The sequence below is a fragment of the Hydra vulgaris genome, chromosome 06 (assembly GCF_038396675.1).
Source record: "Hydra vulgaris chromosome 06, alternate assembly HydraT2T_AEP".
Lineage (NCBI taxonomy): Eukaryota > Metazoa > Cnidaria > Hydrozoa > Anthoathecata > Hydridae > Hydra > Hydra vulgaris.
Genome location: NC_088925.1, coordinates 12,061,579 through 12,075,000, shown reverse-complemented (window position 1 = coordinate 12,075,000; position 13,422 = coordinate 12,061,579). Strand labels below are relative to the sequence as shown.

Sequence of the window (13,422 nt, the reverse complement as noted above, 5' to 3'; positions counted from 1 at the left end):
TGATCTTGATTCATCTTCTTCAAACATGCATCATCATGGGAAAACTCGTAAAATATCAATGTCAGTTAAGCATCGCAACAAACACATAAAGAGAGTAAATGCAATGCAAGGGCGTTACCAAAAAGAAGAAATAGTAAAGCGCGCAGAATATGCAATTTTGATGTTATTATTTGAAGGATCAGAATGGGTGATTTTCAAAGAGAAGTTTTGTGATTGGCCCGATGAAAGTAGAATTATTCGAATGAAAGGAGGAGCTGAAGGTGAAGTTATCAAAGTAAGATAAGTTATTTAATTAATTAGTATTTAATATTGATAATATTAATGTAATTAATAATAATAATAATGATAATGTTAACAACAATGATAATAACAATTTAATAATGATAACATTTAATAATATTAATTGTAATCATCATCGTCATAATAATAGTTATTAAGAAACATGTCATTATACATCAAATATTAATTGAACAGCTTTTTAAAAATACTTTTAACTAGTAAATTCAAAGACGCCTGTGGGGCTTGTTTTTAGCAACCATTTACTTACATAAATTTGATTTATTTTGAGAAGTGAATTCAGGACAGCCAAGGAAATTTTAAGCAACTATTTACATATATAAATTAACATATGTAAACTGTTTTAAAACAGTTTTTATGTTATTAATCTCAAAATAAATAAAATTTATATATGTAAATAGTTACTTAAAATGGGTGCCATGGGCACTCCAGAAATTATTATTTATTATATATATATATATATATATATATATATATATATATATATATATATATATATATATATATATGTATTATATATATATATATATATATATATATATATATATATATATATATATATATATATATATATATATATATATATATATGTATATATATAACCCATACTTAGTAAATATTAATTTCTAGAGTGCCCATGTCACCCATTTTAACCAACTATTTACCATATATAAATTTTATTTATTTTGAGATCAATAGTATAAAAACTGTTTAAAAAGTAACTTATTTAGAATTAAGATTATTATATACATTCAAATTTATGTGAATATATAATTTATTATATATTTGTAATTAAATAAATAATAATTTACTTAGTGAAGTGAAATTTTTGATTTTTTAAAATTATGCCCAAATTGATATTAAGTATTTCACCCATTTATGGTGTCTAAACTTATTGATTAGTTACTTGAAACTTATTTTTAATTAACCACTAATGTGTTACAGAGTCAGGGAATCAGTAGCCTGTATAGTTTTATATTAGATTATAAATCCTTTTATAACAATTTTTTTTTTTTTTTTTTTTTTTCAACTCTTGCCACTTGATTGAAATCTGGTTACTTAAAAACTTTAACCATTTTACAAACTTTATATAACTAACATCCAATATCGCCATTTTTTTTTTGTCTTATTTTTGTTGTATTGGTTAGTGGAGAGTTACTTTTGTCTATATCCTTACACTTGTTTGAGCACAAGATATATGATCATAAAACTTTGATTTTGATGTTAGGCTGATTTAGCAGGCAGTAGCTCTCTGAAAGCTGAATGTTGTCCATTGTAAGGCCCGTGGCTTCTCAATCTATTTGTGTAAGCTAAATCATTAGAAAGACATTAAATATACAGTGAGTGCATACTTATTATTCAAACCAGTTTATAACAGAAAAAACTGTGCAGATTTGTTAGATTAATACTAACTCTTTTAACTGGAAATTAAGGGTAAAAAAGTAAATGTTTTTGTTATACCTCAATAAATAATTTGTTATATTCTAATTCTTATTTTCTAATGTTTATTACATCACTTATCTCAGCCCTTTATAATCATTTGTATGTATCAAACCCTAATTTTAAAGGTTTTTTTAAATTATAAATTTTGTATATTTGCTGCTCGCTTAATTTTTATTTATTTAAAGATTTGTTTACTTAGACCGTAGCAGAGCTAACTATTGATCCTGTTGATCCATGCACAATGATACCAGAACCACCTCTACCAAAGTTGATTCTTGAAAGTTATGATATTGGTCGTGGTGGTGGCAACCCTAATGGAATGGATGGTTATCATGTTATAACACTAGATGTGAAAACATGGTTTGTTAGTGAAAATAACTCAATTCTTTTACCAGATGAAAGTTTTGGTCAGTTTCATTCAGGTAATACTTTATATGTTTATTTATAGTTTTTTATTTTTCTTCTTCATTTCTTTAAAAAAAAATTTATTATTTCAAGATCTTTTAATTTTATATAATTTATTCAAATTTATATTTAAAACTATTTAGTTATGTAATAATTGTTGTATAATTTGTAATAGCATTTAAAAGTAAACAATTTATCACATGTTTAATAGTAATTTTCAGCAATATATTATGATATATAGTATAATGACGCTATATAGTTTAACTAAAACTATATATTATTACATATATATATATATATATATATATATATATATATATATATATATATATATATATATATATATATATATATATATATATATATATATATATATATATATTCATCTTTGACTTAGGTGAGGGTTATGTAACACGTTGGCAGTATCGCATTGTGAAGGTGCGAGCTCTTCGCAATCTTGATGATCCTTTAAAAGCTGGTGGCATAGAACGTTGTTGTTACTTTTTTTGGCTAGGAAATGATTGCAGTGTAAATGAAGAAGGGGCCACAGCTCTGATGACTGTCGAACTTGATCAAGAAAAAGGGCCACAGGTATATTCGAAAATTATTTATGTTTAAAATTATTTAAATTGGTTTTTTAAAATACTATAAATAATTTATTTAAATTTATTATTAGGTAATTTTTGTTTATTTAGATTAGAGTAACACTTGGTAAAGAACCTCCAGCTCTTTTAAATCTTTTCAATGGTGGAATGGTTATTCATGCCGGTAAACGTCCTGCACCTGGTCTGAGAACTCAGTATACTGACACCTCCGTTATTCGACTTTATTGCATCCGAGGTGAATTACCTAATGAGGCTTGTTTACTTCAAGTACCTGCAATATCTGAATCACTTCGCTCACGTTCAAGTTTTATACTTTTGTTATGCACTCAGGGTGAAGTGTTTTTATGGCATGGCTGTTGCTCCAGTAGTGAAATTAGAATTGCTGCAACTCATGCTGCAAAACAGTTAATTGCAAAGTAATATAAATTTTGTTAATTTGTTTAGATTTCGTAAAAGAAAAGATAAAACGCGACTTATTAAGTTTAATTTTAACTTGAGTTTTCTATTATGAAACAAAATGTAAAGTTTGAAATAAAAATTTGACAAGTTTATTTTTATGTAATGAAATAAAAAAACAAACTAACTTGCTAATTTAATATAAATACTTGTTTGTTGAGGTTTTCATGAAATTTATGGTATTCAACTCTATTCCCTCCATGAATAAAGACTTGAAAGACCATTTCTGTGTTTTGTTAATCTTTACGGGTTGTTGTTTTTTTTTTTTTTAATGTTAATTACTTTAGTCACCCTGATGAAGCATCCATAGCTTCAATGAATGAGATTGGTTTAACCGAAATTGAAGAAGGCGAAGAACCTGAGGTGTTTTGGTTAGCTCTTGGTGGACAAGAAGACTACGGGAGTTTATTAGATGGTAATTTGATTATTTGTAGTTTCATAAATCCACTTTTGTTTTCAAAATTTTTTTAAAGATTTGTTTACATAAAATAAAACTAAAAATTTTTTTACAGAACCCAATGTCAAAAGTTTGTCTATTCGATTATTTCAAATGCAGAGCACAACAGGCAAATTTATTTCTCACGAAATCATTTGCCCTTCAAGAAGTGAAAATATACACTGTCCTTTTCCTGTTCTGCAAGATGACTTATACAATGTTGAACAACCAGGTAAAGATTATCATTTTTTTTTTTTTTAGTTTTCACTTCATTTTATTTTAAAAGATGATTAAGCTGACTTTATATGTGCAGCCATTTTTAAATTAAAAGATTCAACTTTACTTATTTTTAAAATTTTTATAAACACTTCATAAACTGTACTTAAGTCAAATGTTTTTGACTTAAATACAGCTACATGAGTAGATGTCTCATACATTCTTTTTAATTAATTTGTTTTTTATCAGTTTGTATTTAAATTTAATGCAAAAAAAAATTTTTTTCAATTATTAAATTATTTTTTTCTTATTAAATTTAAAATTTAAAATTATAGAAAAAAACTTCATTCTTGTTAATTAATTAAAACATTTATTTTATTTGAAACTTTGCTTATGCAATAAAACTTTCTTAAATAAAACTACTTTATCAGTAAGTGTTATGTTGTAAAAAGATGTTTTATTGTTAAGATGAAAAAGATGTTTTATTTTATTTTTTGGCTAAGAGTGATGGCTTGTGGCCTATGGTGACTAATGTGTGCATTCAATAAATTGAAATCCATTCTGTAGGTCTTATGTCTGGCTCTGATGTGCTAGCCCATAAACCCAAGGAGTGCGTTTAGCTTTCTATTCACCCAATTTGAAAGTGAACGAAAACATAACGAGACCATACTAGACGACCAAACGGAACATACTAATGCACTACACCATCACACCTGTAGACTAGGGCTGGTAGATTAATCAGTATTTTACATTAATCTATTAACGATTAAATTTCGAAAAATTAATCGATTATTCGATTAATTTTCAATTAATTTTAGAAAAAATGTGTTTATAACTTAATAAAAAGTAATTTATATTTTTTATGATTTTATTTCTCTTTTAATCAGATATAATCTTAAAAAACATAAATTATCAACAGTATCATCGTTTAAGCTAGTTCTTAAATTATAACAAATAAACCAGCTGCACTAAAACTTCTTTCTGCTTCTATAGAAGACGGGGGAAGACTTAGCATGGCATTATAAATCTTTTCTAAAGAACTTGGCCTGTTTCCAGTGCTTTCGATAACTGCAATTTCACGTTTAATGCATGTCAAAACTTCTTGAGGGGAAGATTTAAAAGTTATCCCTTTAGTTTTTCCTGCTGCTGAAGCTGTATTAGCTATTATTTCTGCTAATTCTTCACCTTTAGTTTTTTTTCTTAATGATTCTTCAATACAAGTGTACTCTAACTCGGACTGATATGCTGCTTCTACTTTCTCATGTAGAAATAAACGTAGGTATATTTCTCTAGCAGTTTTAGAAATTTTATTTTTATGTGGGTATTTCAAAAGATTATCTGGAAATTCTGAGTTTGATTTATAGTCAGCTGGGTTATGTAAAAAGCACAGTAAACCAGCAATATCACAATTTCTTCTTTCAACAATTCTCTCCGAGACAACAGTAAATAATTTTTGACCAATGTTAGTATTTTGTTCTTTAAGATTTTGTAGTAAAAACAAAATAATTTTATCAGATTTTATCAGATCACAGTCTCTTTTCCCTAGTTCCATAACACTTAACTCTATAACATGTAGAGCCTGAACAATATCAGAAATGTGTTTTATTTCTTCTTCTTTTAAAATTAAATCTGTTCTAGATATATCAACAAGAGCCTTTGCAATAAAATTTTTTAATTTTAAGAATCGTTTTAACATACTTATTAGCGAATTCCATCTTGTTTTACTATTCAAAATAGGCTTGAGTTCTTTTCCTAAATCTGTTCTACAAATACTTTGAAGGGAATCGTTTTTAAGTGGAGATTTTCTAAAAAGTTTGACTGTTTTATGAACCTTCAATATGATAATGCCATAGTCCTCATTAAACTGGATTTCCTGTGAAACAGAGCTATTACTTTTCTCATTCCAGCATTCTTCAGTGTTGTTTTCATCATCAGGGTCGGAATCAGATGTTTCATTTTCAATCTCATCAGTCATTGTTTCATTTTGAGTTGTTTCTATTTCTAAGCATTTTTTCTTATAAAGAATATCACATACAGCAAGATGAATTCCATGGCAGTAGCAAAGTTGGTGTATAACTCCCATTTCTGGTCCCATTTTTTTCATTACTGATGCACCTTCAGTAACACATCCAAAAACATCATTGATCAAATTTAAGCCAAATTCATTTAATTTCTCAATAACAATATTAACAGCTCTTTCTGAAGGCAACGAACCATTTATTCTAATCATTCCAAGACCATAGTGACATTTGTCTGAATAATGTACATTGAGACATAAATACCTTTTAGTTTTACCAGAAGTCCACTCATCAAGAGAAATTGAAAACCTTTCTCCTTTTAATTTTTTTTGCTGAAGCTCTTGAACAACTTTTAACTTAATTGAGTTTGTGTAGTCATTTTTGTGTGTCCAGCCATTTTTAATATTTTTGCTATTGGCCAAAGTTGCAAAAGGGATACAATTAACAGCAGTTAAACGAGCTAATACATCTTCAGCTTTGCTACCTATATTATTACAATAGGTAGCAATACTTGGCTGTATATTTTTAGACTTCTCTGAAATAACTTTCGTCAAATATATTTTATGTTTGTGCTCTAAATGATACAAGAAACTTGAAGTTAATGAATGGAATTTAAGTTCAACTGTACAATGTTTGCACTTGTATGTTGATTTGCCTTTATTTTCCAATAAAAAGTGTTTCCAAACTTCAGAGTGGTTTTTTCCAAACAACATTGTAAATGGTGGTTAAGAAACGGCACTATGAAAAAAGCATTGTTTTTGTTTGTTTATAATAATATTTGACCGGATGCAAGAAAATAAAGGCAAATCAACATACAAGTCAACACAAGTCTTGTTTGTTAAAAAAGCGCTTGTAAATGTTCGTAAAAATCTTTGAAACAAAAAAACACAAAGTTGTTATATTAAAAAAAAATTAATCGATTAATCGTTTGTTAATTAATCGATTAATGATTAATGGTTTTTAATCGATTAATTGTTAATCGTTTACCACCCCTACTGTAGACATCAACAGTCTCTAAAATCAGTATATCAAATATTTGTTCTTTATTATATACTTTTGTTTATAATCTTTTTTTGATCTTGTATATTTATTCAGATTTGTGTTATAATGTGTGAATGAGACTGCATATTTGTGAGAAGCATAACAGCGCAAAAATTTTACACAAAAGTACGTATTAGTGTATTTTTATAACAAATGCATTCTTGGTTGGAATGTACTGAACTATACTACTAGATAAGTTTAGACATATCACGATCTCATTAGGTTTTTTGTTTCTATCTAGTTTTCTTGATCTGACATCGCTAAGTTACTTTGTTGTGGTTTGCACTAACTGTTGTGTTCACTAACATTCTTTTGGTCATTTTGTCAACAATGTTGTTTTTTAACGTTACATTTTTCAGTATTTATAAGCTATTAGTAGAAAATCGCATTTATTGTCTCATCTGTTTATTTTCTCACTATTCTCTGCCTACTGATTATATGTTTGTATTTTTTTTATCTCTGGCTAATCATTTTTTAATTTATCTAAATCTGTTTTGTGTAATAGCTATTGTCTCTACTTATCAGGCAAGATTTATATTTCTCATACTATTGGAGTTACCACATTTTCTACTAACTACTTTTGTACTAACCACAAACCATCTTAACTTAAGACACATTTCAGCCATAAAAGAAACAGTAAGTTACTCATATATATATACAATTTGCTTTGTGTTATTTCTTTACATTAAAATTGTTTATTTAAATACATGGCGCATACATGCATGTGTACAGGTTTGTCTCTTCTAGTGTAAGTGTACATGATATTTATATGTATTTACATATTTGTTTATATTTACACCACGCGCATCCCTCACCACCTTCATGAGATCTCTAAGAATGTTGAAGCTATATTAAAAACTGGGATAGGGATTGGGATTTTTGGCTTTTGTAGTGTAGTCCTATTATATTGCAATATTGACTAATATGACGTAGAGTGCAGGCGGTGAGATCTGTTGCAAGGACATGCCCCTGACGAGTGGCGTATTATGTTTATATTATGTATATATTACATTAACAACATTTATATACTTTTATGTCACACAGGTGATTATCAGTTTTCAATTTATTTTCTAGAGTTTAGACCATAAATAGTACCGCATTTATTAGCCTTTTTTTTCTTTTTATATTGCCCGAACTATCATTTTTTATCATTTTACTTAATATTTTGTTATCTACCTATTTTATTTTATTGTTTTTGTATGATGCGATAATTTTAGCCATGGTTGCCTTTAATAAACCAGCGGATCTATATTGACTTGTTTCCTCATAGACCATTGTTTATCATTTGTTTAGAATGACAAGAGCATGAGTTATTGTTCACCCTATCCCTGAGTCCTAAAATTTTATTCTTCCTACAAAATAGTCTTTACATTCATTTATGATTCTCACCCAATGACATCTACAATCTACTTCTATTTTCACATCTCACAGGTTTACGTAACTGGATGCGACACAATGGTCACTTTTTGCGACCATTGTGTCGCATAAACAAACAAATTTATTCTTTGTGGCTGGTGAGCCCCGATTTTTTCCAATGTACACTACAACGACAAAACAGACATTAGGCTATCCCACTGGATGTGGTTACAGCGCTCAATAACCTAATGACTACGCTGACACTCATGCACATGTTCATTCGGAAGCTCCACAATGCACTTCGGATCAGCGCTCGCTGACTATGTGCTAAAGTAAAGAAAAGAAGTAATAAGTCAAGAATTTTTTAAATAACTGCTCAGAGAAATAAAAAAAATCAGAGTCATAAAAAAAATCAGAGTCATAAAAAAAGTATAAAATTTTAAGTGTTCTACCCTTGGCATTTTTATTATTATCATTTTATTATTATTATTATTATTATTATTATTATTATCATTAATAAGTATAATATAAATAGAAACTAGAAATTATAATTGAGTTTTATAATATTTTTATCAAGCATCAAACAATGTTGTTTAACTCAATTTTATTAAGCAAGGGTTTAAAGTTTTTAAACTTTATAAAAACTTTGGAACTTTATAGACATTTAAATCATACAAAAGATTTTTTTGAATGAAAGGAAAGCTAAGGTGACACCAAAGTCATGAAACCTCACTGTGGTTGAATTAATCTTTGATCACTTCTGCAAAAAAAGTAATAAAAAATATATTTATATTAATGCACTAGATTTTGATATTTGATATCTGTGACCATCAAAGTAAACTAAAATAAAAGTAAAAATAGGCAATAAAAAAAAAATCTATAATATAAAAAATAATAAATATTTAATGTTTGATTACATGATTATTTTAAAACATGTAAAAATAATTTGAAAATAAATAATTTGAAAATAACAACAATAAAAAGCTTGGTAGTAATAGTTAAGCAATATTCTCACATAAAAAAATTCTTTTTTTTTTTTTTTTTTTTTTTGCATAAGGACTAATTGAAATTATAAGGTTTATTTTCAATAGTTCTGTAAAGTTATAGTCAATTATGGTTTGTCCATGCTCTGTTTAGTGTTCAGTTCATTATTTAAAAAAAAGCAATTAAGTTCTCCAGGTTTTTTTTTTTGAATTTTTAAGAGTTGAGATTTTACTAACTCTTAGACATTCAAATTTCAAAGGAATTTTTAATTTCTTTGAAATTTGAATGTTTATTTGAGTTTATTTTATTTTGTAAATTTCTTTTTTGTTTTGTTAATAAATTATTACATCTTATTTTACAGCCATATTTATTTTGGATTCCAGTATTCATATATACGTGTGGTTTGGCTGGTGGCCTGATGATGATGATGTTGGCGAAAGCAGCTCAAAAATTAGACGTTGGGGTGAAGAACGAAAGAAAGCAATGGAGAGTGCCTTACTTTATGCTGAAAGTATGTATTTTAAAATTTTTAATTAAGTGCCAAGCATTTTATTAATTTTAAAATATTGGTTTTAAACCAACTTTGTTTAATCAATGAATTTGTAAAATCACACAGAACTTTTATAAAAAATACATATTATTTATAAAAAATGGAATCATATATCCTTTGATCATTCTCAGTTCTGCTCAAAATTGTTGTTTATAATTATTTATAATAAAAAAAAAAATTAGTCATTTTTTTTTATTATAAATAAAAAAGTTTTTTTTTTCAAATCCATAAAAAACAGTTGTTTTGAAAGATTGAAATCCGCAATAATAAACTTAAAGATTTACAGTTAGCTACTTTTATAATTTGCAAATCTTCTATTAACAGCTTTCTTGTTCTCTAATTATTCTAATTATTCTAAATATTCCTTGCTTTCTTAGGAATTTAAAAAGTGGCTGGAATATTAGGAGTGTCTTTGTATTTAAAAAAAGTTGTTTTAGTCTTTTGAATTAACAAATTATTTTAATGGTCAAATTTCCAAAAATATATTAAAAGTTTAAAAATAAATGCAATACAAACTGGATATAATATTTGTACCCAGTTATATATAAATAACAAGAACTAGCCTAAAATTTGTACAAAATAATGCAATCAAGGTTATAATACCTCATGATGATTGCATGGATCATTTAAAAATATAATTTTGGAAATAGTTTAGTAGAAGTTATGACAAACCTTGTGAAGTTGTATTGTAACTGATTTTGACAAAATTGTTTTTAATGTATCCACACAAAATTATTTTTATTTTTAATTATTATTATTATTATTTTTTTTTTTTTCCATCACTAATTCAAATCAACATTAACAATTTGAACGTTTAGGTGGTTTTGAATGTTTTTATCTATAAAGTTTATTTTTTATTTTTTTTATTTATTTATTTTTTATATATATAAAAGTATTCATTTTAAATTAGATTTTCAATAAATAAATTAGAAAATACTATTTGTTTTAGAAATGGATCGTGACCCAGATAATATGTATATTGTGTATGCAGGGCTTGAACCAGAATCTTTCATTGACCTTTTTCCATACTGGGTTGTACAAGAGGATATAACTGATTTGCAAATTGATGTGAGTTTTGTTTTAACTTGTTAGCTTATAAATTTTTTATAATTTCTTTTAAATTATAGTGAATTTTTTTTTTTAATTTGAATTAGATGGGAATTGAGGAAGACAAACTGTGCAAAGTCACTGAAGAACTGGCGTTATTTACAAAGTATGTTTATATATAAATGCAAGCAATGTTTGTCTTTTTTTTAGTTATAGATTTCATTCATCGTTTTTTTTTTTTTTTTTTTCGTCTCTTAAAATTTTATTTTTTTTAATCAAAGGGAATACTACACCATAGATGAACTCCGTCGTAAACCACCTCCGCAAGGTATTGATCCTACCAAGCTAGAGAAATATTTATCAGAGGAAAGTTTTTTGGTAGGTGTATTAATTTTTTTTTTATATAAATTCTCATACAACATATTTCTGCTACTTCTTTTTAAAAACTATGATAATGTATTCATATTTTCAAAATGTGTATGTATAAATACCTGCTCTTTGTATATCAGCTCTATACTAATTCACATAGTTACTACAGAAAACCACTTTTTTTATTAATTTTGTGTTTCTATTCCTTTTTCTAAACCTTATGGAGAAATACAAACCAAGGCCATATTTGAGAGAAATTTTAAATAGTTGATTCAATATTCACTATAAGAAAATGTTTTCTAATTCTAAAAAAGTATTTTATTTTGGAAAGTTTTTTTTTAGGAAATGATTTCAATATCAATAAGTATATATTGATTTATTTAGTTGAAAAAGCTTATCTTTCAAGCATTGTTCTGACTAACTCCAAGTTAGTCAGACTTTGTTGTTAAATTTTGTCTTATTTGAACAAATTCTGGAAATTCTGGAATTACCCATAGTAAATTTATACGTAAATTTACTATGGGTAATTTCCTACATAAAATCAAGGACATTGATGACTTTTCAACAAGGAGCTAAATAGACTAGAGACAAAATGGTTTCCATTTTTTGCCAAATTATACCAATTTTATGCGAAGTGTTTATATACCACTCTATGCGCATTTCAGCGGGAAATAATTTGTTAATTTTTTTGAGACATTTCAGTATGTCTTTTTAAAAGATTAAATATAATAATAAAATGCTACACAAGTTTATTTAAACCTGAGTAATCACAGCTCAAAAAATTGTTTACAAGACGTAATTTTGAAAAAATAATTACACACTTGTGAATTATGGGAATCTACAAGCAGGATTTCATCAAAATATTGCGAACGTTTAACAGATTTAAAATTGATTTTTTTTTTTTTTTTTTTTTTTTTGGTTGCTAGATTCCCCCTTTCTTTTCTCCACTGTACATAAATTTTAGTTTTTATAGAAAAAGATGAAATGCAAAAAGGAATATTTTCTTTTGAACTAATAGACATACTACGAATAGCCATTTTCTTGTATTAACTGCATAATTTTTCTTCAATTTACTAAAAAAAACTTGTTTAGAAATTATATTTTAAAATATAAACGTTATATATATAAAAAAAATAATTCGAAGAATAACATGTAGGTTATCTAATCTTTTTGTAACAAAGTGTTCAACTGTGCAACGATTATAGTATACCATAATAGTCCATTATTTTATGATGAATATAAATTGAAATTAATCAATTACTCAACTAAAATCGGCTAATAGTCGTTTACAAGTTACCAATTTCAACTGATAATGAGATCCCTAATAGGAGATAATTATTTTTTTATAGAAATTTTTTTACTTTATTTTGACAAATGTTATTAATATTTTAGGAAGTATTTCATTTTCAAAAAGCAACGTTTTACAAACTACCAGTCTGGCAGCAAGTCAATTGGAAAAAGAAAGTTGGACTTTATTAAAGTTAACTTTTGCGTTTCTTCCTGTTTTTAAAAAAAAGATTTGATTGCAAATACGAGTGAGACAAATAGTGTAATCGTGTCTTATTCATTCAAACATGCCATAAACTTTACCTTTATATTTAATTTGTATATTTTCGGCAGTTTCTTTCATATACATCCATATTTTATTGCTTACTTTATGTCAGCACATAAGTAATTCACTTTATTACCTTATCGAAGGAAGGACTTGTCGAATGCTTTTGACCGGATATTTAAAGATTTGTATTTATTGATTATTATAAAACAAATAAAAAAATATATATATATATTAGTATGTATCTATATCCATTTATGAGACATTAAATATTAGACGTATGTTAAATATGTCGTTTTTTTGTTCAAGCTTTTTATTTATTTTTTTATTTGATTTTACTACTTTTTTTAACAATGTAGGTATTTATATATTCATTAAATAATAATAATAAATAATGCCCTTTTTTTTTTAAATAAAAAAGTTGCTAAAATTTTCTGTGGATTTTTTTTTAAAATATTTTATCTAGTGTAGATTATCACTACTTAATTGTAAATAAATTAGAACTTCTTTAAAATTTTTATATTATGTTTTTACCGTTACATATTGTAAATAATAATGACGTTTCAAATATTATTTTTTAATGTGATTTTTATTTTGCACAACTGTAAAAATTCTAAAAAGAATCAAAGAAAGGTTATTTAAGTGTA

The 13,422-nt window shown here is 26.2% G+C and overlaps 1 protein-coding gene across 3 annotated transcripts in view; it reads left to right on the top strand.

Moving 5' to 3' along the window:
• LOC100202978 (supervillin) overlaps nt 1-13,422 on the top strand; it is a 47,344-nt gene extending 33,922 nt beyond the window's left edge. For all 3 annotated transcript variants that reach the window (XM_065799232.1, XM_065799231.1, XM_065799230.1), the window contains 11 exons: nt 1-274; nt 1,940-2,162; nt 2,543-2,736; nt 2,841-3,166; nt 3,494-3,621; nt 3,719-3,874; nt 9,619-9,768; nt 10,757-10,875; nt 10,962-11,020; nt 11,136-11,232; nt 12,616-13,422. The exon at nt 1-274 is cut by the window's left edge and continues 122 nt beyond it. In XM_065799232.1, the coding sequence (XP_065655304.1) occupies nt 1-274; nt 1,940-2,162; nt 2,543-2,736; nt 2,841-3,166; nt 3,494-3,621; nt 3,719-3,874; nt 9,619-9,768; nt 10,757-10,875; nt 10,962-11,020; nt 11,136-11,232; nt 12,616-12,702 (1,813 nt within the window). In that variant the 3' untranslated portion in view covers nt 12,703-13,422. The remainder of the gene's footprint in view (nt 275-1,939; nt 2,163-2,542; nt 2,737-2,840; nt 3,167-3,493; nt 3,622-3,718; nt 3,875-9,618; nt 9,769-10,756; nt 10,876-10,961; nt 11,021-11,135; nt 11,233-12,615) is intronic.